The sequence below is a fragment of the Halichoeres trimaculatus genome, unplaced genomic scaffold (assembly GCF_033239565.1).
Source record: "Halichoeres trimaculatus isolate MK-OKI-2021-1 unplaced genomic scaffold, fHalTri1.1 fHalTri1_scaffold_16, whole genome shotgun sequence".
Classification (NCBI taxonomy): Eukaryota; Metazoa; Chordata; class Actinopteri; order Labriformes; family Labridae; genus Halichoeres; species Halichoeres trimaculatus.
In genome coordinates, this window is record NW_027437194.1 from 25,984,625 (window position 1) to 26,012,459 (window position 27,835).

The window sequence follows — 27,835 nt, forward strand, 5'->3', positions numbered from 1 at the left end:
CTGCTATTAAAGGTACATTAATTCAGGGAGTGTAATAAACGCCAGTAGAGGGAGATGATACCACATTGTTCAAGTACATCTCTATCAGTAATACTAAGACTCGCTCATATTTAGTATTAGTTTTTAGAAGGTCACCAAACAGGCAGTTTAACAGATTGTGATGACATATTATTTATCCTGTTTATTAAAGTCAGAGGCATCCCTTTTTAAGGGAAGGGGTTCACAAACCTTTTCGCCTCCAATCCCCTGAAACTACAGTTTCATAGACTGCAGACCCCAGTTGTGCTGAGTCAGATGAGTCTGGTTCTGTCTGAGGTTTCTGCCTGTTAAAGGGAAGTTTTTCCTTGCCATTGTAACTTGCTAAATGCTGCAAAGTCCTGTACTCATGGTGGATTGAAATAAGATAAGATTCCTTATCTTGTCTTGATGTTGGGTTTCTGCTAATAAAATTGTATTAACATCTATGGGTCTGGACCTGTGAATGTTTTTGTAAAGTGTCTTGAGATAACGTTTGTTGTTTGTTGATTTGAGCCGAAAATAAATTTATGACAATGGAAAAAACAGGCAACTTCTGTTCACTCAGGATTTTTATTATTTTTGGAATCTTTAGGATCTCCTGTCAGAGGGAACTTTCACTGTTAAGGGATTTGAAAAATACAGTCCCTCCCTAGTGCACAAACAGCTGTCAAAGATACAGCGAGTCAAATTCATTTTTTGTGTGAACTTTATAACAGACCAAACAACAGATTTAATGTGAACACTATACATTTTTAATAAACAAATTAGCCTTTGGCTTGTGTTATTTACTCATCAAAGTCTTGATGACTAAAGCAGAGAGTTCTTGAATGAAGTAGATTTTTTTAGTCTTTGTACGTGAAACTGATGAATATTTGAAGCTGCAGAACACGACCAAGTGACATTTTAAGGTTTTGAGATTTATTTGAAGATCTTGAAGACCCATTACGGAGTCCTGGTGTATTTAAACAAGAGGAATTGTGCTTTCTGGATTTTAAACAGAGATATAAAGTAACAAAAACGCTGGATGTTCATGCAGATTTTCAAGCTTCTACATATTTATATGTTGCAGAAATCAGCAGATACACATCCCCCTCTATGGTTCATGACACATTGGTTGAGGGGTTTAACAACCAGGTCTGTCCTCCACAGGCCTTCAGAAGGCTGGCCAATCACGGGGGAGGGGGTCTGTGGAGTGTGGACCCTTAAAGAGACAGCATCTAAAATTTGGACAGAGGCTGAAATAAGGGTTTTCTAAAACACCAGTGAGAGAAAAAAATGTTTTTTTTTGTTTGTTTTTTTTGGGGGGGTGTTAAATAATGTAAAAGCCATTACAGGGGCACCAGATGGACAGAAAAGCACAATGCCCTCTCTTTGATGCAATTTTCTCAGCCAACCACATAACTTCTCATGTTGTAGTCAAAGATAACATACACAGGAAACATACAGAATGCATAAAATGTTTATTCAACTCATTTACAAGAAGTCCAAAGTAACATGAAACATAAAGAAGATAATGAAATGAATTAAAAAGGAATGTCTCAAAGGAACAAAATAAAAACAAGATTCACAAAGTGCCTCACATTTTCACATCTTTGGCCATAAACCCCAAACACAGCTCGTCTCGCCTCTTAGGAATTAAAAAGTGCTGGAGCAACTTATAACTCAAGTAACCTCGAGGCTTTTTAACACCAATTCAAATCCTGTGTCTGTGACTTAAAAATTACATAATAAATGTTCACTTTTTCACTATTTGTCTGCTTTCCTGACAAAATACACCAGAGTTAGAAAGAAAAATGTTGTGATTTATAGTTTTGTTCTGACTTATATAAAGTCATCGTCAATCGTGACATTAAACGGTAATACTGTCCTTTAGACGATGTAATAAAACAACACTGGTTACCTTTGATAATCCAAATATAGTTAAAGACGCAAACACTTTCATTCAAATTTTTAAAAATTAAACATCTTAAAAATGAAATTAAATTAACTTAAATTGTATTTTGTTCATTAATATGTCTCAAATTATAAAGTAGTTAACAGACTTGGCCCTCAGGAATATTGACTCTTACAGACCCATTAGCTTAGCTAAGCAGTTAGCATGTAGGAGCAAATGACTGATGCTGTAGATATAAAGATATTTATTTTACTTTGGCAAGAGTAACCAATGTTTTGGATCTGATAATAAGATTTCAAATGAAAGAGTTATAACCTTTCTGTGTGTTTCTCAGGGAGACATTTTCATGGAAACCTTTAATCCTTTCATTTTATGCTACTGCTGTCATGGCTGAGTGGTAGCATGAAAGTCGACAAACATCCATACTTTTCATTCATTCTGTTTTCCCATGATGACCACAGAGATCCAGTTGTTCACTCAAGGTCTCAACTTCAAAATATCTTGATATGAAAACAGTATTTTCCTGTTATTGTGGAATAACTTGTCAAATTATTTTAGGATAGGATGGCTGGTCACGTTATGGTGTCAGCCCAAACTAAAGGGATAATTTAAGCTTTTTTTTTTTTTTTTTTTAGATTTTGTGATCCAATTCTGTTAGAGCAAAACTCCAGAAACACAACCAAAATAATCTTATTACCGCAGGAAAAAAAAAAAAAAAAGAATAAATCAAATGTGAAGATGCATGTCCACTGAGGGATTCCATCTACCTCAACTACGAGACCCTGCACTGCAAAAAGTCAAAGTTCAAAAGTTCCTCAAAAAATGTCTTAAAGGGCGCAATTTAAGCTGGATTCACCTGGCAGATACAAAAATAAACAAACAAAAGTATTATTTCAAGACATAGGAAATCAAAAACAACATCTGGATTTCTTGTAATGAGTAAAAAAAATTGCCAGTGGAAAAATAAAAAACTAGAACTAGAAATTTGGACTTTTCTTAATTCATTTGCAGATTTCTTTTACTCATTAAAAGCAACCAAGACTTTACTTTTGGCTTCTAATGTCTAATGTCTAATATCTTATCTTTTGTCGGGTGACTGTGGGTCATATTGAGTCTGCTACGACCATTTATACTAGAACTTGGCCATAACACTTGCTTGGTTTTGTTTGTATATAACTGGCATTTACAAAAACAAAACAAACATTAAATTGAAACTATTTAAAACATCAACAGATTCATTAAGATGAAAAATCAATAATTTATTTTAAGAAATGTTCCACAAAGCCACACCAGGCTTTGAAGGAGTCCTTCATTTACGTTCAGTCCACTAGGTGGTGCTGTTTCCCTACTTTAGAAAACCCTGTAGGTTAGTTCAGTCCAATCCAATCCAATCCAACTTTATTTGTTAAGCACTTTAAAAAACAACCATAGTTAAAACAAAGTGCTGTCCTCACCAGCCGCCCTGAGGAAACAGTGTTTGGGTTGTGTTTTCTGAAGGCACACGGTTTGGAGAGGTCCCAAAGCTCAAACTCAGAGAGAAATGTCTGATTTCTCACTGAAAGTCCTTCTGCAGTCACAGAGGAGCCTAAATGATGTTTCAGGCAGAGGTCTGTCAATAAATCTCCAACATGAGTCCACTGCAGACATGTAGTGGAATTCCTCAGTCACTTTATTGTTGCTGTTTTGCTTTTTTTTTTTTTTTGATAATTTCACGTTGTCCTTACAAACAAAGCAGCAAAGTGCTTTACGTCCTTGAAAAGTTGAAAAATCTCACATCATTAAATTAAAGGAAGAGGAACATTAAAAAAAGAAAAAAAAGAAAAAGGTAGATTTGCTGTCTTGCCGTGAAGAGGATAAGAGCAGCAACAGCAGTCAGATACCCTGATGTTTCATACAAAGCTACAGCCTGAGGCTGGTTAGCATCTCAGCAGTGAGATTGGAAACATGGATAAAGAGCTGTAGTCTGGCTCTGTTTAAAGGTAAAAAATGATCAGCCTCACAGCGCTTTTAGAGCCCAAAAATTATCAGAGAAAGTGTGTCGCTACTTCTGATAAAAATATCCAATTAGACTTAATATGAGGCACATTCACCATACAAAGGAATGGTGCTTGTTTATATTTTACAAGCAATTCAGGTATCATTTTGGTCTTTGACTATCTTGTATGACTCTGTTTTCTGGATTTGTCAGGTGAAGGTGGCTCAAGAAAAGCCAAATATCTTCCTGTTTTTTTTTAAATAAAAAATAAGATAAACACTTTCTTGGATACCAGTTTTGTTCATTCCATCTTGTTTCTTATCTTTGCATAAACATTTATCAAAAATTTAAACTTTAGCTGGTTTAAGCATTTGTTTTTGGCATTGCACAACTGAGCTAGTTTTTCACCTTTACTTTCATTATTGCAGCAACACACACAGAGCTAACTTTTTAAACTGAGGGATAAAGTAGGCTAACTGATCCCCCTTGATCCAGCCTTGATGCTAGGTTAAAGAGGGGATATTTTGCTTTCTTCACATGATCTTCATGAGACTTGCTGAAATGATGAGGTTATCACAAAAGGATGGCCTCCTTTTCTTAAGCAACAAATCACAGTATAAATGGATAGAGCCTCAAAAAAATCACCAAAATACCCCCTCTTTAAACTTAAAACCTGCAGATTGTGGCTTTATATTTCCCAGAGGGAGATCAGACTGTTGTTGGAACTCTTGGCAAAAGAGCAAATGTGAACATCTACTCTTTGAATTCAGTTTTCCACAGATATCAGTCTCTATGGTGATTTGTCCATCATGTCTTCTTTGGGTTTGAGTTCTGCTGCTGTTTCTGTTTGCGGAGGTGAGCCTCGATCTCGTGCCTGAAGAACAGCATCCCCAGCTGGCCGTGTGAGGCCTCGTTCATGGCCTTGGACTGCATGCACATGCGGTACTGGTCCGGCGGGAGCTCATCAGCGCAGTGTTTCTCATGCCACAGGTGGAAGAGGCCTCGTGATGGCGCTCTGACCACCAGCAGGTTGCTGTGGAGGTACTTCCTGTACAGGTGGACGTCCTCGCCCCCCCAGCCTTTGATGTCGATGTCGAATCCACCTGGAGATGAGGGGCAGGAGGTTAATGGAGAATGATACAAAGCTGTGTTCCTCCATCAGAGGCTGTGTGCTGATGAATGGAGGTGTTAAAGTGGTGATATTCAATCACTCCAGAGTAATTACTGTCTTCACTTCTGTGTTCACAACCTCTTTAAGGAACGTGGATTATGAGTCTTGATTAGAGCCGACAGTCTGTGATCATCATCAGTTTTCTCTGCACACTGCCTGGCTTATTGTTTCAGGAGGAGACGGTGAGGAGGCTCTGGACTCATGCTGTGCCCTAACCATCTCCTGACCAGGCGTGTTTAAACCTGCATCTTTAAGCGTCTGAGTTCAGCATGTCTGTTCTCTGCTCTCATGCTGTCTCTCTGCAGCTTACATTGATTGCTCTGTCTGTCTCCGTCTCAATTTTTAACTCTGCTCGAGGGCCAAACAGAGATAAGATGGAATCCTAAACCCGACTGTTCAATTCTTTGGTTGTTTGTGAGCATGCACTCATAAAGATAACGTACTGCAGATGGTTTATTTTGAGGAAAAACACCCCCTCCTCATCAGGAATCAGATGAAAATGTAATTAATCTATGTGGTAAATATAAAGACATCTCTCAAAAACACCATGAAAATGTTTTCTTTATTTTTTTTTTAAATCTGTTTAGAGCAAAATAAATAAAAACTGGTGTTTTATAGCAACTCACGACAACAGTCCTTGCTTTTTCTTTAAATTAAGATATGTTGTACACTGATGTAAATAGTAATACAAAATAATTCCCCTAATTAAGAACCATTTTCATCAACATCACTTTATGGCAACATCATTCCTGTACAAAGTCACCATTGTCCAATGTTTTCAAATCTGGTCTCTGTTAAGATTCAAGCCAGAGGAACCTTTAATCTGCAATGATTTTCTTTTCCTCTACCTCTGTAACCCGGTGTGTCTTTGACCCTGTCCTCTCCTTTGCTGCAGAAACTCTCATCGACTCCTTCACAACCTCCTGACTGGACTAACAACATCCTTTACTTTACCCTGAACTTAAAGCTCCTGTGGGGCACCTTTTGTTTGATGCCCCCTGTGGACAAACTGTCAAATATTAGTGAATCCAAATCTGTGTTTTCTGAGGAAAAATATCCTCTGGTTTTCTTTTTTGGTTGATACTTGTTTGAACAAAGCCTTTCAACTCTGAAATTGAACCAAAATGCATCTTTTTTTTTTTTTTTTACAGCACTGTATTAATTGATCTAAATGAGACTGAGCAGGTAGTCAGCTTGAGCTACATCCATCTGCAAGAGATTGATTTTAAACTGCTCAGTTCTTTGGGCAAAAATGTGTCCATATTGTGACAGAGCAAAAATTCTTTACATAAAATAAGTTTACTAATGTGCAAATCTTGCACTGCAAAAACTGAAATCTAGGCAAGCGTTCTTGTCTTAGTTAATTTGAGCCCCACTCACCTGCAAAGTCCAGAAAAATGTCTTGTTTCAAGATGTTACAAGACAAAAATGGCACCTGGAATCATTGGGGAGCACAGAGCTTTTCATGGTCAGGGGCAAAAAGACAGAATACTCACATACAGTCCATTCTCACTACCAAGGAGGGCAGTAAGTGGGGCGTGTTTTCAAGGGCTTTTTGATGTGTTTGTGCTTCCTGAGAGGGAAGTTTATCATGTTTAAACCAGCATAGGGCGCAGTTTAGTTTTTTTTCCACACAAGAAGGCAGTTTTGCAAGTTTTGCAAAACCAGGAAAGGAACTTTAGCACAAGTTTTGGCTCCCAACAGGGCACTTAAGTGCATGTTTTTCAACAACTGGGCCATGCCCCTCTCCCCCTTTGTTCACCACTGCCAACTAGTTTCTTGTTTTAAGACATTATTCTTATTTTATTCTTTTAAGACCCAAGCTTTTGTCTGGTGTGCAATTTTTTATTTATTTTGCTACCAAGGATTAGTAAGACCTAATAAGTATAACAACTAAACTTGTTCATTTTACAGAAAGTTTGATTATTTGTGTTATGAGTTCTCTATTAGTTTGTTATTAGTGTTATTGAACTTCTGTATGTTTTTTTTCCTTCTTTAAAATGGGTGTAATGTTGTGGTTTCACCAAAACATGTCATGGGCAGTGCCCTTAAATGCAGCTAATGGGTGAAAGCTTTAAAAAATGAGGGATCATGGGTCTGAGAGGCAGAAATATAATGTCTACATATGTGGATGCTTGGTTTTAAGATATTAAGAAACCTGACAGGCAGATTTTTTTTACCGTTGGCAGATATTTTTTACCCTTTAAAAGCAATTCAGACATCATTGTAGTCTTTTAATGTCTTTAATCAAGACATTATCTGGACTTGTCAGGTGAATATGGCTCAAATTAAGTCTAATAAAATCATTTTCACTAAAAGCATGATAAAAACACCTGATTAGAGTTCAGTTTTTGCAGTGTGTGAGCTGTTTCTCCGATACTTTCATGATGATGATGATGAAACTAAGATCGTACAACCCTTGACAGCACACTTACTGTGTCTCACTGTGTCTCACTGTGTCTCACTGTGTTTCACCAGAAAGCTAGCCATACGTACCTATTAGGGATGCACGATATTATCGGCACAATATCAGTATCGGCTGATAAAAGCTTAAAAAAAGCTTAGAAATTTCTGCCGATAGGCACAGCCGATAAGGTGCTATTCAGTTAGGATTATTATTATTTTCCATCTGAAAAATAAGCTCCTTAAATAAAATGTAGCACTTCATTTATTTGCACTGCAGAGCTCTGTGTCTGTCACCAGGTTGTTACAGTAGCTCTAAAATAATCAAATGTAACTTGGTTATGTTTAAAAATGCATTGTACATTTAAAGTTCATGTGATCTAAAGACATTATTTTTACTGTATTTCAATACTGAATGTCTTGAGTTTGAAAAAATAATACATTTCTTATTTATGGTAAAATCAAATGTTTTTTTGTCTTGTTTTATGTGTGTTTCTTAAACAAATAAGACCGTCACAATAAGAGTAACAAATAAATTCCAGTACAGGATAGACTTAGCTTTCTTTACAGTGAAAAAAACAAACAAACTTGTGATTATCGGTATCAGTATTGGTATCGGCCAAAAGGGGTTTCGATATATCGGCACATCGGATATCGGCAAAACTCCAATATCGTGCATCCCTAGTACCTATATTACATATACATTAACATGTTAACATAATTAAACACATTTACTTCCTCCTGCAAAATACCAAACTGTTTCTGCCCCACTTTCTCATCTTCTCCTTTCTTATATCAAATTTCAGCTGCTAAGTGAGAGCATTTGTATGCCTCAGTGTGTGTGTGAGAGAGTGTGTTTGTGTGTGTGATGCAATAAACCACTTTGAATTTCCCTCTGGCCTCTCATTGATTTCACTTCGGAGGGAAACTAAATTGATGTAAATCTGCCTGGAGAGCTGATATTGCTCATATACAGATGGGAAGGACACAGGGCTGTGAGATATGCTAATGTATGCTGCTGCTGCGGCTCTGAGCTGCTCCACGCAGAGTAATATAATGAAATCTCCTTCCAGTTAAGGAAAGTAATGTAATATTTCTGCCCTGATGTGTTTGGTATCTATTAAACCACGGCTCCATTAGCATACTGTAGCAGAGCGGCTGTTTTGGTAGCCATCCAGGAAGCCCATTTTTACCCCACATTATGTAACACCTCCGTACGGATGAGAGCCACTGTTTACACATTCCTTCATTTCTCAGGAGTTGTGCTGAGTAGCACTATGGAGCATGTTGTTGCTGTAATATTTACCGATGTTGATGAAGTCGGACCTGTACTGGCAGGTCATGCCGAAACCAAAGTCCCTCCAAAAGCCTGTGTCTTTCTTGATCACCTGCAGGCGAGAGAACAGGTCTTAAAGAGCTTATGAATGGAAATACACCAGCTCAACACACTCCAGCTTCAGCAGAGGAAGGCTTATACTGTGGATTTGTTCTGAGAGACGCTCCACATGAGAAATATTTCTAGACCTTGTGGCACAAATGTGATATTTTCCATTCAGGGTGCCTTAAAGAGAGAGGAAAAGCTTTGATTGGTGTTTGTTACCAGCTGTTGCTCCACAGGTGGGACGTGTTCAGGGCTTCCATAGATCAGAGTCGGGTTGTACTGGCTGAATAAGACCGGGTAGAAAACCTTTTTACCTGAGAGGAAGAAGAAAGACAGTGATGTCAGACAGGAAGTAGACGTTTCAATCTCTCAATCATTGACTGGATAACACCATGGATGACATGCCTCCACCTCACAAAGTGAAGCCAAAATAACGACACCTGGCTAATGGAGCCAAAGGACTGACACCACAGTTCTTTTACTGACTGAACAAACCAGAGTCTTCAATATTAAGACGAAGTCACAGAAATCTTTAAATGTTCTGTTTGTGGAGGATTTTATTATTTAACGTTCCCTGATAACTTTTACATGTCTATGATCGCACATAATCCAGTCAGAATTTGTGTGTAGTGTGTCAGAGCTCTTATTTAGACTTGGTAAACTATTACGTTAATCCTGTTGATTTTTATAACACCAGGAGAGATACTGTATATATGTGTGTGTCTAACCGGGCTGTGTGTTGAGTCTGCAGCTGTTGAGAAAGTCAGCGGTGAAGTAAATGTCCACGTCGCAGAAGAAGAGCAGAACGTTGCCTCCTTTCCAGGCTCGGGCCCCGACGTCAAGACCCCGTCCCCGTGAAAACTCCTCGTCCAGCTGCAGCAGAGTGTAGTTCTTGAAATTCACCTCCCTGCAGACACACAGAGGAGAGATGCCTGTTAGACAATGAGAATGTTGATTTTGAGGAGACAGGACGATGGTGGAGTAAGAAAACTGGGGGAGAGTGGGACAGATCAAGGAAGGTCCACAGTTTTGATTTTAGCTCTTTAACCTCTGATCATGAGGAACACCTCAGTTTGTCAAACTGGAAAAGGAGTCATTAACATTTTTTATGTTTTCATACTTTAACTGTCAATTCATTTTTTTTACAACTCAGCTTTCATCGATCAAACACACAACTTAAAGTGCTTCACAAAAAAATCAGAGAGACTGGAAATTACAGCAACATACAGGTGAGAAAAGAAAAGTTATATAAAATACTTAAAAGTAAAACAAAATCACCATGACACAACGGCAAATTGAGGCCACTGAAAGAAATAAAACATATGATTTCCAAGAAAGAAAACTCTAAGTTTACTACTTTGGAAAGTTTTACATGAACTCACAAATTTACAGATTTAAACCTGTGAGAATTAAGGCCCCCATTTACACAACATTCCATCTGAAAACGCTAAAACGCAGTGAAAAAAAATCTGCATTTACACAGAAACGCAGAGGGACTGAAAATGCTGTAGTAAGCATGCCAGGCCTGCAGGTGATGCTATAACTGTCTTGTCCAAAAACCACTTTTGGGAGATCCCACAGAAGTAGAGTTGGGCCAATCATCTGGTGTTTTGGGGTATACTAAGTGCAAAAGTGGAGCAACAGATGCAGATTTTGTATAAAGACAGTCACTAGATTCAGCAGATTGAGCAGCGCAAGTACAAACGCGGTAGTTCGCGACGATCGTAACAACGGTATTGTTGTCCTGTTGGACGTGCTTGCGCAAAGTGGAGTGTGACGTCAGTGTCTCCACTGAAAACACCGACTTACTGCTTACACAATGTCAGGGGTGTTTCCGAAAAATCCCACCCTGGAGGCCGTTTTCAAAAGTTTGCGTTTTAGAAAATGCTGTTTCCGTGTAAACTAGAGGCTGAAACACAACAAAACTTTTCGCGTTTCACCCTAAAACCACTGTCGTGTAATTAGCAAAAAAACTTGAATTTGAATCTATGGATTGTTAACAAGCTGCCCTTTGCCCATTTCACTGCATCATGGACCCAAATGACAGCCTCGTCAAATTGTACCTCCTACTTTAACTCAACTCATTATTTCCATGTCTACTCATATAACACAAGTGTCATCAGCACCTAAGTGTCATTTAATTGTACTGTATGATATTTCATCTTTTCATTGGATCCTGATGCCTCAAACACACCAGATACATCTGCAGTCTGACTTTGTTCCATTGTGTGTTGACGGTGTTTGTCAAATCCCACCGGCTGTGTGTTCAGTCTGTCAAGCCGTACGACTTCCCGCACTTCCCTCTCCATTGATGGGTCTCTCTTCATTCATGTTGGGCTGTAAAACCTCAAACCTGTTGACCCCAGGGCCCTGTTCTACGAGGCAAGTTCAGTCTAGCGAGATAGCCCTGGAGCTACCTCGCTTAACTGAGCACGGTAGCCGGCGGTCTCGCTACACGATTTTTCGACGCAGGTTATCAACCTCTTAAGTGGATCCAGCTGGGCAATGAGCGCGTGCACGCATATAAGGAGGAGCCCGCTGCATCTGACCAATCACGAACATGGAGCAGTCTGGAGCGTCAGAGCAGGCTGGAGAGAGAAGGACCGCATACTTCACACAGGAGGAGCAGGAGGTGATCATGAGGAAGTATGACGAGCTGAAACATGTAATTAACGTTAAAGCAGCACCGTCGCTGCTGCTAAAGCACGGAAGGAGTGCTGGCAGAAAATTGCTGACAGTCTAAATGCGTAAGTGTAGTGCAAAAAAAATCTTTTGTGCCATTATCATCCTGAAATGGCACTGTTCACCGTGCACTTTTACTGTAACATGCACCATACCTAATTTATTTCTTAGATGAGTTTATTCATTTTTTCATTCCTATCGTGTTTACATTTTTTGTGTGCCCACATGAGCCCTACATGAATTCCTGTCACAATTTTAATACAGGCAATAAAATATTGTCATGGAACAGAAGTGTTGGAATGGAAGATCTTATTACGGCAATGAGAGTTCTTCATCCCCTTTAACTACCTGTAGAAAGTGTCATATACTACCAACCCCTCCCTGGAAAACCGGTAACTTTCACAAAGGTGGTCATCCGAAAAAGAGAGTGGGTCGGTGCGGTCCCTGAAAACTCTAGCGCGTCGGGCAATGCGAGCTCCGATGTCCACGGGATCCTCTAAGAACGGACAAGCCATTTTTTCGTGAGGGCTCATTGGTCAGTGGGCGGGGTTTTTATAGTCCGCGAGTTTAATCTGGAACCTTACCTGCCCCGGACCAGGTAAGCCGTTCAGCATACGTTGCCATGGAGACTCGCCTCGCTGAGGAGTGATCCCGTGTCGTAGAACAGGGAATCCGGAACCTATCCTCAAAGCTACCTCGCTAGGCAGTAATCCTGCTTTGTAGAACAGGGCCCTGGTCTGGCTTCACTCATTATGTCTGTTTGTTGTCGTAGTGAAGTTAAATACAAACTGCTTTTAACATGGTTTTTTTTATTTTGAAAGTCACTCGGGGTTTTTAGGTTGTTTTCTGTCGCAACTTCCAATTCCAATTGATCTTCCCTACATTGAATTTATACGTCACAGCTCCATGTCCAGCAAAAATGGAACAGATCCAGTGTAAGTTGACACATTGACTTGAATGGGCACTTATCTGATCTGTTGCTGTGATCAGATCTGGTGAATTTCTGCTGTTATCTCAGCAGAGCTTTCATGACATTTTCCTCAATGTTAATCTATTAATGTTGTATCTGTTTTATTCTACTATGTTTTCAAACCAAAAAAAAACCTTTTTTACCTTGTGTAAAACACCTTGAAATACCTTTGTGTATGAAAGCGCAAGACTGTGAAACCTTAACAGCTAGAGGCCTCAGTGGAACGCATTTAAAAGAGGAGACAAATTGAGAAAGGACGACTGAAACCAAAAGATGCTTCACCAAAAAAGATCCTGAATAGATGATGAATCAGAATGCTGGAATTATTAACTGTTGGGCCAGAAATTGAATTTCTAATGTGAGTATTCAGCAGGTTAACTTGCAGGTGTGGAGGAGATGAGGGTCTGTGAGCGCTTTGTGCACCTCAGCTGTGAAGCTTATTGTGTCCAATCTGCAGCAAAAACATCATCATGATCTGAATGCTGATCCACTGAATCCTGCGCCATAGAAATGGATAAAAAAGGGGGGAAGGAGGTGCAGAGTCTTACATTCCCTCTGAGGAGAAACTGACCAGAGTTCAATAAGTTTCATAACCACAAAGTAACACAACATGGCAACAAGCAGGCTGATTATTTTCAAAGAACTGTTTGGTTTCAAGGACTCACTGAGCTGCCAAATGTGCTGTATTCAACGGTTACTCAAAAGCCACAGAGGAGGGTCAACAGAGGCCAACAACTGTGCAGTTTTGTCCCAGGCGGGTTAATCTGCCCTTGTTATCCTCTGTTTTCTGCCTTTAATATTTCCCAACCAACGATTACAACATAATGACCTCACATTTCCTCCGGTTCACATCGGCACAGCTTTCTTTTTCTCTTGGATTGAACAACTGGAAGCTGGAATTAATTTCTTGGGATGACAAAGCTCCTTCCACCACAGAGTTTAGAGCAGAGTGAGGATGTGGTGACACTGAGACAAGCAGCTGGATCCACAAACAGACAGCTGCGGCTTTCTTTCTTAACCATAACAATCCATGCTGTAAGTGACTAATCCTTTAACTCATGCATGTACAGACTCACAAGCGCACACTCACACTTTCATCCATCTCAGTCACAGACCTCTGAGGGAAAACTGTGTTTCTGTTAAAGGCAGAAAATCCATGTGACTGTGGATGACTTAACACACGTGAAACAGAAGAGACGAAGCAGGAAGGTTGAGAGGAAACCAGGATGACCAGAGGAAACATCGGTTTGTTTGTGCCAGAGGCGGCCTGAATCATCCTATTTCATTTCAGTGCTGTGTGTAAGTGGATGACAGAAAATGCTTTTTTTTTCAGCACATCTATTCACGTGTTACCTCAGAAGCATTATTCCAGATTTTTCTGTAAAGAAAGACAAAATAATTCCACCAAAAGCAGTAAAATACTGGCTCATTTGTCTGTCTGACAATAACTTCTAGTTACACAGAATAATTACAATGATCCAGTCAACATGTGTTTGTGCTCTGCCGGTGGATTCGTCTGCAAACAGCATCCAGGCTGAAGTCTGTCCACAGTTTATGAATCCAAACAGAGTCGATCTGTTTCAGTCTGCACAGAGTCCCAGGAGAGGCTGACCCACCCGCTGGCACCAAACTGTCCACAGATGGCAGAACCGGAGCACAATGCCTCTGTTTGTCTCAAACAATGTTAATGCAACAGCAGCTACGCTCACATGTTGATTCAGACTCGACTTTAATGGGGCGGTGAGCTCCTCTGTCTGCAAGAGGAGAAAACTCAACTTTAAGAGGGAGTGAATTTATTGATTTCCTGAAAATAAAAAGTGATGAAAGTTTGTTTTTATGTTTTTGAATCAAAGGAATATTTTGACACTTTGAGAGTTGAATGAATATATTAACACCACACTCTGTATGCTGTCTGTGAAGCTAAAGCCAGCAGCAATCAAGCTTAGCTTAAATGACGCTAAACAGCAGAGCATTAGTCGCTCCAAACAAGAAACTCTCGACCTGTTGGAATAATTTAGTACTCTAAAAGTTAAACAACAAAAAGACTGTCAACTAACCTCTTCTCTTTGTGTTTCTGTAAGTTTCCTACATTATATTTAATAAGTACAAACAGAAGATCAGAGGGAGTTTGAAGTGCTGTTATGCAGAGTTTCATTTATTCAGATCCAAACTTTCCCTCTGTTCTCAGAGCTACACAACAAAAGCTAATTTGAAGCTAGTACTGTTTAGGGATGGGATTGATTAAAAGAAAAACTTAAAATTAAGAAAAACGTTTGGAAACCCAGGCCTGTTCTAAAGTCACAAGCCTGATCTGGAGTCAACAATTTGATCTGGAGTCACCAGCCTCACCTGGAGTCGCCAGCTTGATCTGGAGTCAACAAACCTGATCTGGAGTTACTAGCCTGATATAAAGTCACTTGCCTCATCTAGAGTTGCCAACCTCAACTGGAGTCACCAGCCTGATCTGGAGTCTCTTGCCAGATGTGGAGTTACCAGCTTGAACCAGGCTGATCTGGATTCGCCAACCTGATCCTGAGTCAACAGCCTGATCTAGAGTCACAAGCCTTCCTCCGGAGATGCCAGCATGATCTGGAGTTAACAAACTTAATGTGGACTCACCAGCATCACCTGCAACCGACAGCATGATCTGGAGTCACCAGCCTGATCAAGGGTCACCTGCCTCACCTAGAGTCGCAGGCCTGATCTGGAGTCTCCAACCTGATTTGGAGTCACCAGCTTGAACCAGGAACGCCAGGCTGATCTGGAGTTGCCAGCCTGATCTGGAGTCACCAACCTGATCCTGAGTCAACAGCCTGATCTAGAGTCACAAGCCTTGTCTGGAGTCTCCAGCATGATCTGAAGTCAACACACTTGATCTGGACTCACCAGCATCATTTGCAACCGACAGCATGATCTGGAGTCACCAGCCTGATCAAGAGTCACCAGCCTCACCTGGAGTCGCAGGCCTGATCTGGAGTCAACAAACCTGATCTGGAGTTACTAGCCTGATATAGAGTCACAAGCCTTGTCTGGAGTTGCCAACCTCAACTGGAGTCACCAGCCTGATCTGGAGTCTCTTGCCAGATGTGGAGTTACCAGCTTGAACCAGGCTGATCTGGATACGCCAACCTGATCCTGAGTCAACAGCCTGATCTAGAGTCACAAGCCTTCCTCCAGAGTTGCCAGCATGATCTGGAGTTAACAAACTTAACGTGGACTCACCAGCATCACCTGCAACCGACAGCCTGATATAGAGTCACTTACCTCATTTAGAGTCACCAGCATGATCTGGAGTCACAAGCCTGATCTGGATCTCTAGCCTGACTTGGAGTCACCTGCTTGAATCAGGATTGCCAACCTGATCTGGAGTCCCCAGCCTGATCTGAATTGCTTTTTTGCTTTTTTTAGAATTGTCTGCATAGTGTTGTTTGCTCACTGGACCAGAGGTTCCCAAAGTCTTCATCCGGTGACTCCCAAATTAACCGTCTTTAAGATCGTCAACCCCTGCTGTAGGTATACACAAACAGGCCAACCCACAAACTGACAAAACAAATTTAAAAAACCTGGCAAAGATACTTAATTTACCTGATAAGTAGAAAATTAGGCATACGATTGTCGAATGTTGCGGTTTCCCTTAAGTCAACCACCTTTAATCACTTTGGGGGTCTTCAACAAAGAAATGAGGAGAATAGATCACACATTTTCTGTCTGGTTGGTTTGATATAAAATTTATCCTCTACTAGTTTATATTTTTACAATAATAGATGAAATATACAATGATGCGCAATTTACAGTCCATCAACACGGGCCATGCTGACACCAGAGATGAGACCTAAATGTCAGAAATCTGAACTAGTTTTCAAGATACCCAAGTCAAATTGAAAAATCACCTGCGGCCTTACATCCATACCTCTCTTTATAGGGATCTGTTTTTGTCTTTCAGATAAAAAACTTGCTGATTGAGGTCAAAGCAGAATAACATCCTCTGTATTGATTCAAGGGTCTTGTATGTGCATATTTAATTTACGCATTCAAAACAGAGAGAGGCCAGAAAGATTGAATAATTTAAGGATTAAGGCATACAGTCATCTTCCAGACACACTTCAACCTAGACTAGACGATGCCAGAATGATGATCATGATAAATAATAAATAACATGATGCATTTTAATATCAGGTGTGAACAAGGCTTTAATCTCTGCAGCAAATCTACCATTAAGGTGACACATTCTAGTCAAAACCCTGAAGTTTTCTGTATCAGGGAATCACTTAAGTCAGCAGGATTCATCCTCTGAGGACCATGAACGTCTGTACAAAAATCCTGGTGGCAAGCCGTGAAATGGTTGCTGAAATATTTCTGTGCTTTGATGTGGTGAGCAGACAAACAGACATACAGACATAAGCTGCCGTCCTGTGAACCATGTTTCTGGTGTGTCTAAGCAGCAGAAACACTTCACTGGTGTCTCTGTAACACGTTCAAACTGAAAAAAGGCCTGAATACGGTCGCCCAGAAGAGCTTACAGGCGAGTGTTTTCACTTTCACTAAGCACCGTATCTGCAGTCAGTCCTCGAGCTGCATCTACACGCAAACAAACAAATACAACGGTTACACCGAGGCACAGTTTCACAAAGAAAGAGGAGAGAAAATCTGGTCTCGGCTCCCTGTCCTCAGCAGAACTAACAGGATCAGGCCTGCTGCTGAGACACAACATGACAGCTCTTTACAGGATTCTCACTCTGACACACTTTCAACAATTTAGCCCGTACAAGGTACCAGCCATCACGCCCACAGTAAACAAATTGACTATTTTAAGCTATAATAGGGGCGCTGATGCCTGAGGGGGAGACGGGAGGAAAAACTGCTAAATATAAAAAGTAATTTAGAAAACAAGGGTACTGCAGGGTTCAAGAGGAGTTTTTCAGCAGCGCGCATTAATGGTGCATGTGTTCATATTAGAGCCCAATTTTAGAGGCTTAGGAAAAAGGTACAAACAAGCAGCTCAGAATAACTTAGAGAGCCAATATGATCAGGTGAGCACACACAGCAGCAGGTCGGCTCTTTGGGACAAAACCCTTAAATAACGTTAATAATCAGGAAAACATCACCCCCACAAAGCTGCTCATGAATTATTAATAATTATATGTTATCTGAAGTGAAACTGTGGCTCATTAAAAAAGGTGTTGCCACCAGGAGAGAGTTGGACTAGATTAGCATGACACATTACAGAAACATGCAAATCCCACTCATTAACACATTGGTTCTGAGTGTCTTGAAAAACTGGTCGATTAAAATGACTCATTTTGTGCTCTTTTGTTCCTCTTTTAAAACAGAACTTGTATTTTAAATGAAACTTAATTTCAGTATCCCTACAAAAGGAAACAATAAGAGCTTAAGGGAAACAGAACGTGTGCTATTGTTTGGAGCTTAAAGAGGGAGTACTGTGCTTTTTCTGATATTTATTCTGTCCCTCTGGTGCCCCTGTAGTATCCTTATATGATTTAAAGCTTAACAGAACACCCTCTTTTGCTCTCATTGGTGTTTCAGAAAAATCGTATTAACCCCTTGATTCCTTTTGTTGTGAATTTGCGTCATACCCCGTCCGAGCTCAATGCAGCTGAGGTGACCTTTTTATCCCACTGAAGACTTTTGATTCATCTATATATTCTAATTCATACACACACTACCAGAATCCCATCAAATGCACTATGTCCTCACTGACTGGTCAGAGGGTTAAGTTATTATATCTATATGTATCACATAACTATTTTATAACTATAGTTTGTTATATCTAAATTTAAGATCTCCACTCAATTTAGCATTTGTAAGAACACAAAAACACACAAAGGTAGTACGGGGTTAAAGGGCAACTCCGGTTTTTTGACACCTGGACCTTATTTATAGGTGTGAGCATGCTCATATACTCACTCAGACAAACATCGTGCAGCTCGGAGTCCTTCAGAAGTTATTTAGATCCAGCTGATTTTAGCCACACTTAGCGGGGGCCACGGCAAGGGAGCTTCAGCGCGGGACATAATCTCTGCAAAATCGCTCATTTCGGCTATATTTTTTCATCCAACACCAGTGTTATCATAAAGTCAGCTCGTCTACCGTCTTCAGGTGGATCAGCTGACCCAGAGCTGACCTAGTAAACAAACGTTTGACGGTTGTTCTTACCGGTTTGAGCCTGAGTACATGGACGAGGAGCTCCATGAAAGAAGGATGCAGAGGGAGAGAGACGAAGAGCTGGCTCGAGAACAACAAACAGGAGCACAGGAGCACGTCCACGACTCAATGCAAACTGGTGGTGCTCTTGTGGACAGTGTTCGCCTATGGCAACAGAAGAGGAGTGTGTTTGTGACAACGATGGATAGCGATGGATGAAAAAATTTAGCCGAAATGAGCGATTTTGCAGAGATTATGTCCCGCGCTGAAGCTCCCTTGCCGTGGCCCCCGCTAAGTGCGGCTAAAATCAGTTGGATCTAAATAACTTCTGAAGGACTCCGAGCTACACGATGTTCGTCTGAGTGAGTATATGAGCATGCACACACCTATAAATATGGTCCAGGTGTTAAAAAACTGGAGTTGCCCTTTAAGCCTCTGTCTGAAACACTTAGTTTTAGCTGCTGTCTCTTTAAAATTCCCACTGTACAAACCCCCTTTCCCTCTGATTGGCCAGCCCTCTGGTGGCATGACTGTGGCTGTTTTCCAAACTGCATACTACATACTAAATGTGAATGTAGTATGTAGTAGGCACTACATACAACCTACCGCTTTTGTATGTAGTATGCCTGTTCTTTTGGGTCTGTTTTATAGTATACTACTCTGGTTTCCAGTCTCGAAGGCGGAGCTACAGATGATGTTTTTTTTGCCTTTAATATAAATATACAAAACAAGCTATGGGCAGATCTCTGCATTTAGTTATTTTGTTAATCATATCACACAGAATCATCATACTTGATTTCTAATCTTCCACCAAAAGTTATATCATTGACTGAAAAAAATCAGGATTTTTATTTTTACCGCTGATGATGAAAAACACTTCCATATAATCCATGTATGGTCAAAAAGGGGTAATTAGTCTAATATGGGGTTTACTGAATTTATAGAAGAAACACCTCTTTTACATCCAGAAGTGACAAGATTTACAGGCATTTCTTTCTCATTACTTAGCTTCTTTCTCACGAGCCATCTCACGTTAGTGTTGTTGTATTGTAGTTGTAATGCCAACCCATTCCAGTGGATGGCAGTAATTCACCAAAACCTGCCACTGCATAGATAAACAGCGTCAGCACCGTACATTGTGGGAAACAGTATGCCAGGTAGACTGGTCTGTTGCATACTGAGAAATTTTCCTAGATCAGTAGGGCATCCAGGAATTTTTAGCATACTGCAGGTTTTGCAAGTTTTCTACCTACTAAGTACTAAATGGTAAGACACTTGTAGTGTAGTAGACAGTTTGGAAAACAGCCTGTGACTGTGGTGAAACTATGGGTAGACCTTTGTGTTTGAGGGTCGCCCTCCACTGGTTATTAACCAGTTAGGAGAGCCTTATGTGATGACCTCAGCATTTCAAGATGGGGTCAAGCCTTGTGAAGATCTTGATCTATTTTCAGAACAGAGGGTTTTGATCTGCTTACAGACAGACTGAAGGATTACTACAACATATGAAAATGTAGAAGTTTGAGAATCTGCACACGTTCAGTCTGAACATCCATTGTTACTTTATATCCATGATTAAACTACTGGAAAGCAGAATACATACTCCTCAACTAGACTAGACCAGATGAAAAAAAAAAAAAACAATTAACAAAAACATGCACACATCCCCAATTATCAACCCCTCCACATTACTCGCTTTTAGTGAACTTTCCTGCAGCTTTCAGACATCTGCTCACCTCAACTTCTAGCAGGGATTGACTCGGGGGCTGCCAGAAAAAAGTTAGACAAGTCGTGTGGAAAATTTGGCTATTTGCATTCACACATGCAGCCATTAGAACTGCCTGGCATTTGTCAAGACCAGGACCAGGGGTCCATAATGGCCTGAGCCCAAAGCTTTCATCTTCCAAAGTAGTAATTATGAAACTGAAATAAATCACGTTCTAAATTCTGTGTGAATTCACATAATCTGTCCAGGTCACAAACCAAACTGAAGTCTGACTGGTAGTCTCATCAAACTACATCTGGAATGCGCATTGGCTTGATGTATAACTCAAAGCTCTGTACAGAAACTCAACAACTCTAACAGCGGATGTCTTTAAACAAATGTTTTTATCATGATGTGAAAATGTGTGAGTTAAAAAACACACACACACACATTAGAGCAGGAGTCATCAGTGTTTCTTAGACCAGGAGCCTCCTAACTGATCAAGAGATCTTAAAAACATATCAAACCGGGCTTAGTACTACAATTTTTGGGGGGGAATCTGGACATGTAGCTGCATAATTTGCGGAGCAGCGATAGAGGTGGGTCTTCCTCTGTCTCAAGGAGCTAGAAGTGAATGCTGAACCTGTGTGCAGTTTGAGAGAGCTGCTGTGTTGATGAATGTGTTCATTTCTGACTGGAAGATGACATCTCTAGCCTCTGTGTGTCCATTGAAGTGTGTTCAAAGACAATAACAAGAGGAAAAATTAAAATATTTGGTAACAATCTCCTGAAAGTACAAAAATTGCATAATCAACAAAAATGGTCACAGACCCCCTGCAGTACCGCCACAGACCCCCAAGAGGCTGTAGACCACCTGTTGAAGCCTTCTGCACTAGAGGACACAAGACAAGATTTGAGTTGTGGAATGGTGCGTGAAAACAATTCAGATTGCAGGATGAGAAATATTTGGTGCTAAAAGTATTTTTTGGAAGATCAGAACAGCCTGAACATGAAAACTTGTAACATCCAGATCTTGATCCTGACACATGAAAATCCTGACATATTTTCCCCATATCTCCCCCTAATGGAGAACATGTTTCTTGGTCAGTTTGCTGATGTTTACGCAGCATGTAACCCTGCAAAAAACTGACCCCTGATCATCTGGCATTAAGACACACCTGAGAGACGGATGAGGTTTGATTTCATCAGTCTGTGATGATGAAACAAGGATGTTATAGCGTTTATATGTTGCTTTCAGGGTTAATGAATGTATCAGTACGAGCTGCTGGCCCTCTTGTTCAGACACCCTTTCTATAAGCAAACAAACCACCACATGTTGCCTCTACTTGCTCTTTCTCTCGGTGTCAGCGCCTCACAAGCTGGCAAGTAGCTCTCTCATTAGCAATGATTGAGTAAATAAAGTGAGCTACTCTTACTCCTATAATTACTTGTTGTACTAATTAAGAAGTGCTTCTACATTAGTTCTCCTGCAAAGAGGAAATCCAGAGAGAAGACGATCCACTGCAGGTAACTCTCTGTCCACCAACTGGCCAATTATAAGCCAGTTCAGGCACTTTTTTCAACATCATTTGCTTAAAGTTTAATTTTTTGTCGCTCTATAAATGGATAAATGAATGCTTTTGCATTTCTGATTATTCATGCAGAGCAATTTCTCCTGCCTCGTGAAAACTTTTTGTCTTATTGCTGCATTAAATCATTGCATTAATGGGCCTTTACTGTAAGCCTGCATGTCTCATTGCCCTCCCTTCCTGAGCATCTCCCTGCTCCTTAATGCAGCCAAACTTAATGTAAGCTCTCTCCTGCCTCAGATTCTTTTTAATACCTAAAATCGATTTGAAGCGAGTCAATCTTCCTGCTTCTCTGTCTTTCATCTCCTCTCTTGTTTACAGAGCTGGCAGGCTGCTGTTTTCTCCCTGGGCTTTTGTGTAGAGGGGGAAAAAGAAAGAGGAGGTTGTGCTTTACAGTGAGCCGTGGATTCAGCAGTCTGTGCATGTAATGGAGAGGTAAGTGCGAGCCATAAAAAATGTAGACTTGTTGTGATCACTCTCAGACTCAGCCCTCGAGCAAGACAGCTACACGTATTATCAGCGGTGAGTAATTTGTGCGCAGACGCTCTCCTTCTTTGAGGTGAAGAATGGACAGCTTTCAGATGATTTCTTTATCTCTCCAGCCACTTAGGATTTTCTCTCCCGTCGACTTTTTCAGTTTGTTTCCTCCGAGCTGTCAGAGGCTCTTCAGTTTGTTGTTGTTCACCCGTCGGTGAACTGAAAGAAACGCCACAATGACATTAAAGGCTTATAGAGGCGTCTGTCGGGGAGATGGTGCAAGAGGAAGATGAGGTAAACGCCGCTGAGGCTGGAAGACTGATAGAGTGATCTCATCCTTTGTGTCTTTATCTGTCTGAATTTCTGATCCCTCCTCTTTCATGTGAACACACTACTTCCTTTGAAATCCTTGTCGAAGCTGCCCTTTCTCAGACTTCTCTCATCTTATCTTTGCACCTTTTGCTCTAACTTCCCTTCTCTTTGTTCCCCCCAGTCTTCGTACCTCCTCTCAGACTGAAACACGGATTGTATTCCCACGCATCCACTGGTATCTCCTCTTCCTCACTCCCCTTCCGTGACATCTCTTCCTCTTTATCCAACCTTGCTCTGAATCATTATTCCTGAGCATGTAGGGCTCGGAGACGTACATGCCCCCTGATGGTTTGATCCTGAGTTCAGGCTTTGAAGTGTGAATGTGTAAGTGTAATACTTGAAAGTTCGGCAGCTGATCCCATCTATTTTAAAGATATCCCTGGTGTCTGGCAGAAGCCTTGGAAACAGAAGCTCTGGTTTTATGAAGCGCTGATTTTTCTCTGCTTCTTTGGCTTCAGTTACAGAAGCAGCTCTTTGGCATTTGATGTAAACCAAAATAATAAGCACCTGCTACAAAATTAATCACAGATCGAAGCAAATTAGAGCCGGTTAGACTCATGAAAATACGTTTGGAGTAGTTTATATTGGCTTCTGGGTGCGTGTACAGGTAATTTAAGCGAGGACAACAGTTGGCTGAAGCAGCGAGTGTTCCTGCTCGTGACTGAAAAAAGGACAGATGGGAGCAGGATGTTTGGGAGCTGAGACAAATCAAACCACTTTGCGGAGGTGAATTTAATTTGTAGGAAGGGCAGCGTCCAATTGGATCAGCCTTTAATGAAGCCATCACTGCTGGGAACAGATATCGACGGCGCAGTGAGTGAAGGTGTGTGGCTGTCTGAACAAATTTGAGCTCCTGAGAGTGACGATGATTTTTTTTTATCATCTTTAACTGCTCTGTTGTGGCTTGGACTTGATTTGAGGCTGAAGTGAGGAAGAAAGTAAAGTGCTGTCAGGCGATTAAAAAAATTAATCAAATTAATTACAGGATTTGTAATCAGTTAATCTAATTAATCTCATTTTAATCTCATATCTGCTTAAGGTCCCAAAACAAAGAATTTGAATTCCAGGACATTAAGATTACATTAAAAGACACTAAAAAACATTAAAAAAAAATAAGGTGGGAATATATACAACACATTTTTAGGTACCCTGAGGCATAAGGAACACATGAAAAAAGTGTTGGGGTTCTACCTTAACAAAATCTACACAGTCCTGCACCTAAGATAAGCTGATTTGATTTTTAGGACGGTTTTTGCTTCTGTCACATTTTACTCACTGTGGACTCAATTGTCACTGCAACTTGAACTTCTATACTTCTATGAGGTCAGGAGAACCAGGGCTTAAGGCTAAAAACTGTGAGGAACTATGTACAAAACACTTAATTCAAGTCTTGGATCAAAGAAAAGTGAAGTATTCTCAGTTTAACATGCTCTGAACACACAAACTGTTGCTCATTGGTGCAGAGCAGCCCCAAGCTGAAACAAGACACCAGGAAGATGGAAGCAAATTTTCAAAGAATTCTTTAGATTCAAATACAGGATATATATCGATCATTCAGGGCTTGTTTAATGCAGTAAAGAGTGTAGAATTATCTGTTTTTTTTACAGAATTGAGCAAACGGTTGATTTTCTGCAGATTTTCAAAAAGGACATGTGAATAAACGAGACATGGACTGTATCATCCCCCCCCCCCTTAAACCATGTTGCTGACATCACGTGTGATACATTCAGGGACCGTCGGAAATTTAAAAATCTGATGAGAACACCACTTTTTCCAAGTAGGACAAACGGTTTGTAAATACCAGACATTTGAAATAAGTGCGTCTTTGAACGCCCCGCGGGTTTGGATCCAGATTAATCAGCGTTAATTATATATATATATATATATATATATATATATATATATATATATATATATATATATATATATATATATATATATATATATATATATATATATATAGATATAGATATAGATATAGATATAGATATATATATATAGATATAGATATAGATATATAGATATATGCTTTTATCATCGTTGCCGTTATCACTTCCTCTTATGGTTGAAGTGACCTTGAAGAGATCAGCAATATTGGTGCTCTCACCAGCTCTGCTTCTGTAATCTGGACAGCAGGACTACCTGTCATAACGAATGTAAAGAAATAGCTCAAAGTTAGGTCGCCACAAAAACTGCTCCCCCTGGGGGCTGGCTGCAGTATAAGTCAAAAAATCTGGCTCTCCAGTCATTCCAGATGGGCTGTGGTCAAACTTAAAAAAAACTGGTAGACCTCGTAGAAATGTTTCTCACGTCAAATTGCAAGAGTGACTTGAAGGTATAATTTGGCTGCCTTATATTCAGGTCCTCTTTCTTCTGAAAAGTTTTGTTGCCAGTAGTTATAAGAGGTTAAAGACGAGAATTTACACCACATGTAACGATGATTGACAGCTGCCGTTCTCGTGTATTTTTTTCAGGGGTTGTAAAATATATCGGGAGGTAGAGTCAAGAAGTGATCAGACTCTCCAAAGACAATAACTACATTTATTTTTAACACCAGGTTCCACTCACATTTGCTCTGAGTCCCTCATAGCCTCTACTGCGCAGACTCTGGCTGCACATCTGCCAATGGCGGCTCCTGTGACGGGGGTATTTTGGCTTCAAAACTGTACAATGAGAAATAGCGAAGCCACGCTGTCCAATCAATATACAGTCTATGGTCATGGCACTAACCTTTTTACCAACAGGGCCTGTCAACAGGACGAGGAGGACAGAAAACTGTCTGTAGATCGATTCCATATGATGTAACGTACATGATCAGGTTGTGGCTAGCCCTGTTTTTGTTGTTGATCACTGATTACAGCTGTGATTGGAGTTTGGACCAATCAGAATCAAGTATTTTACGGAGCCAATTAATGTCAAGTAACGTCAAGCAACAACTCTCAACCAGTATGTAAAACTCCACCTGAACATCGAAGTAGATCAAAATACCACAGTACATACAATTTGTGTGGGAGGTAAGGGGGATGAGTGGTCCTTGGTCTGAAACAAATTAAGAAACCCTGCTTTAATTGTATGTCATAAAAGGATCAGGGTCTACCAGCATTAGTAGGATCTACTATCTTTCTGCTAGCTCCTGTGCTTACTTGTTCCTGTACCGCAGAAACACATTTACAAACATAGTAACAGAGATCTTCAGGTTTTATCTCAGGACTGATCAGTGCTCTGCAGGCGGAGACACAAATGCGTTGCACCAGATAGAAGTGCAAAACAAACTGGCTTTTTGAAGGTGTGGTAAACTGCTGAAAAACTTCTAAATTTGGTGCAGACTCACACAGACATCACATTTTTTTTAAATCAACTAAATTAGGTGGAAACACTGATTCTTCCTGCATTTGTTGGTAGCCCAATTTACTATCCATGTTTCTTCACCAAGAGGTGGAGCTAACCAGGATCCCCTGAGAGCTTTCTAATGACAGAAGACTTCAGTCATGACTAAAGTTGCAGTCTGCAGGCTTCAAAAAGACTATAAACATGGTGAAAATTACAGCTGCTAACAGCAGCATGTTTGAATCCCCACTCTGAGCATGTTAGCATGCTGTTACTGGCTTTAAGTCAAAGAATCGCAGAGCCCCCGGGCTCTGTTACCCTCAAAGAGGAACTATCTCCTGCTTTAGTCACTGTTAGCGGGCATGTTTTCAGACAGTTGTTTCTTGAAGCCTTTCAGCTGTTTGAACACACGAAGAGGAATCGATGTTGAAGGGGTGGAGAAGAAATGTGTGAACACGAGCAGACACCTGTTCAATCCCAGCTTTTTCCAACATATATAGACGGAACAATGAGTATATTCATCAAAACAGATTACAGATGTCTCTATGGAGAATAACAGATCTCAGCTGCGGCCTAATTACCTTTACGTACATTCATTCATCTTTCTTTGTGTGTCTAACAAGTGCACTATAGATGTGTGTCTGTGTGTGAGAGTGTGTCTGCATCCAGGATGATCAAACCACAGGTATCTAGCTCCAGTGATGATTCACATTCATTTCAATCACAGCCTGAAAACAAGACAAAGCAAAGAGGAGAACAGAGCTGATTACAAGCCCTGATTAACTCCCAGATAAGCTGCTACATAACTGAAGGATGCATCGTGTGCGGCGTGAGAGGAATACAAAACAAGAGTTCAAGGCTGCTCTGCTGCTCAGGGAGAGATTACAGGATCTCTCCTTTCACCCACTGTCCCGTCACAAACTTCTGCTTCAACTGGTTTTAATGAAGTTTCTCCTGCAAAGCCTCCTCTGTTTCTCTCTGGGAAAATCTACTCACAAGCTTTTAGCTTGTTTCATATTTACTCGCAAAACAGTTTGAGTCTTTTGGCATGGTGGCAGGATGTAACAAGTCTATTCCCTGTTTATCTTCATCTTTATCTTCATGACTGTTGAACAGTTGAACCTGTATCTTCCCTTTTTTTAAAACACCAAACTGTTTCTCCACAATCCAGAGAGATTTTGAAAATAAAAAATTCTGGGCAAACAAAACATCAAAAGTCCAAATTTAAACAGCTTCTGCCTCCTCTCACTACATGAGTCTAAAACTTATAATGAGGACATGATAGGTTGGGTCATTTTTGCATCATGGTGTCATCTCAACAACGACTAGTTTAGATTTTTATCCAAAACTGGAATAACACTAAACTTGGGTCTCAAGTATCGCCGCTACTTGACTGAAAGCTTCTGTAAGAAATGGTTTGCATTGATAGTTGGCGCCCCCTGTGGACAAAGGTGAGTTTGCAATTACTTTTTTTTTTTTTAGCATTCCAAATTACACTGCAAAAAGCTAAAATGTTATCAAGTGTTTTTCTCATTTTTTTTAGGTAAAAGCTGTCTTTTTAGACTTGATATGGGCTACATTTACCCAACCAGTACAGAAAAATGTCTGATTTTAAGTTATTTAGAGACAAAAATGAGGTCTCAATCGCTTATAATAAGTTCAAAAACATCTGGCAACAGAACAAAAAAAATTTGCATGAAAATCCACTGCCT

At 40.3% G+C, this 27,835-nt stretch overlaps 1 protein-coding gene across 2 annotated transcripts in view; it reads right to left on the reverse strand.

The window, feature by feature from the left end:
* Nucleotides 1-981: 981 nt before the first annotated feature.
* Nucleotides 982-27,835, reverse strand: part of LOC141805439 (chondroitin sulfate N-acetylgalactosaminyltransferase 1-like) — a 76,107-nt gene continuing 49,253 nt past the window's right edge. For both annotated transcript variants that reach the window (XM_074690506.1, XM_074690505.1), the window contains exons 5-8: nt 9,571-9,749; nt 9,062-9,156; nt 8,768-8,849; nt 982-4,990 (exon numbers count right to left, since the gene is read on the reverse strand). In XM_074690506.1, coding sequence (XP_074546607.1) covers nt 4,695-4,990; nt 8,768-8,849; nt 9,062-9,156; nt 9,571-9,749 — 652 coding nt within the window. In that variant the 3' untranslated portion in view covers nt 982-4,694. The remainder of the gene's footprint in view (nt 4,991-8,767; nt 8,850-9,061; nt 9,157-9,570; nt 9,750-27,835) is intronic.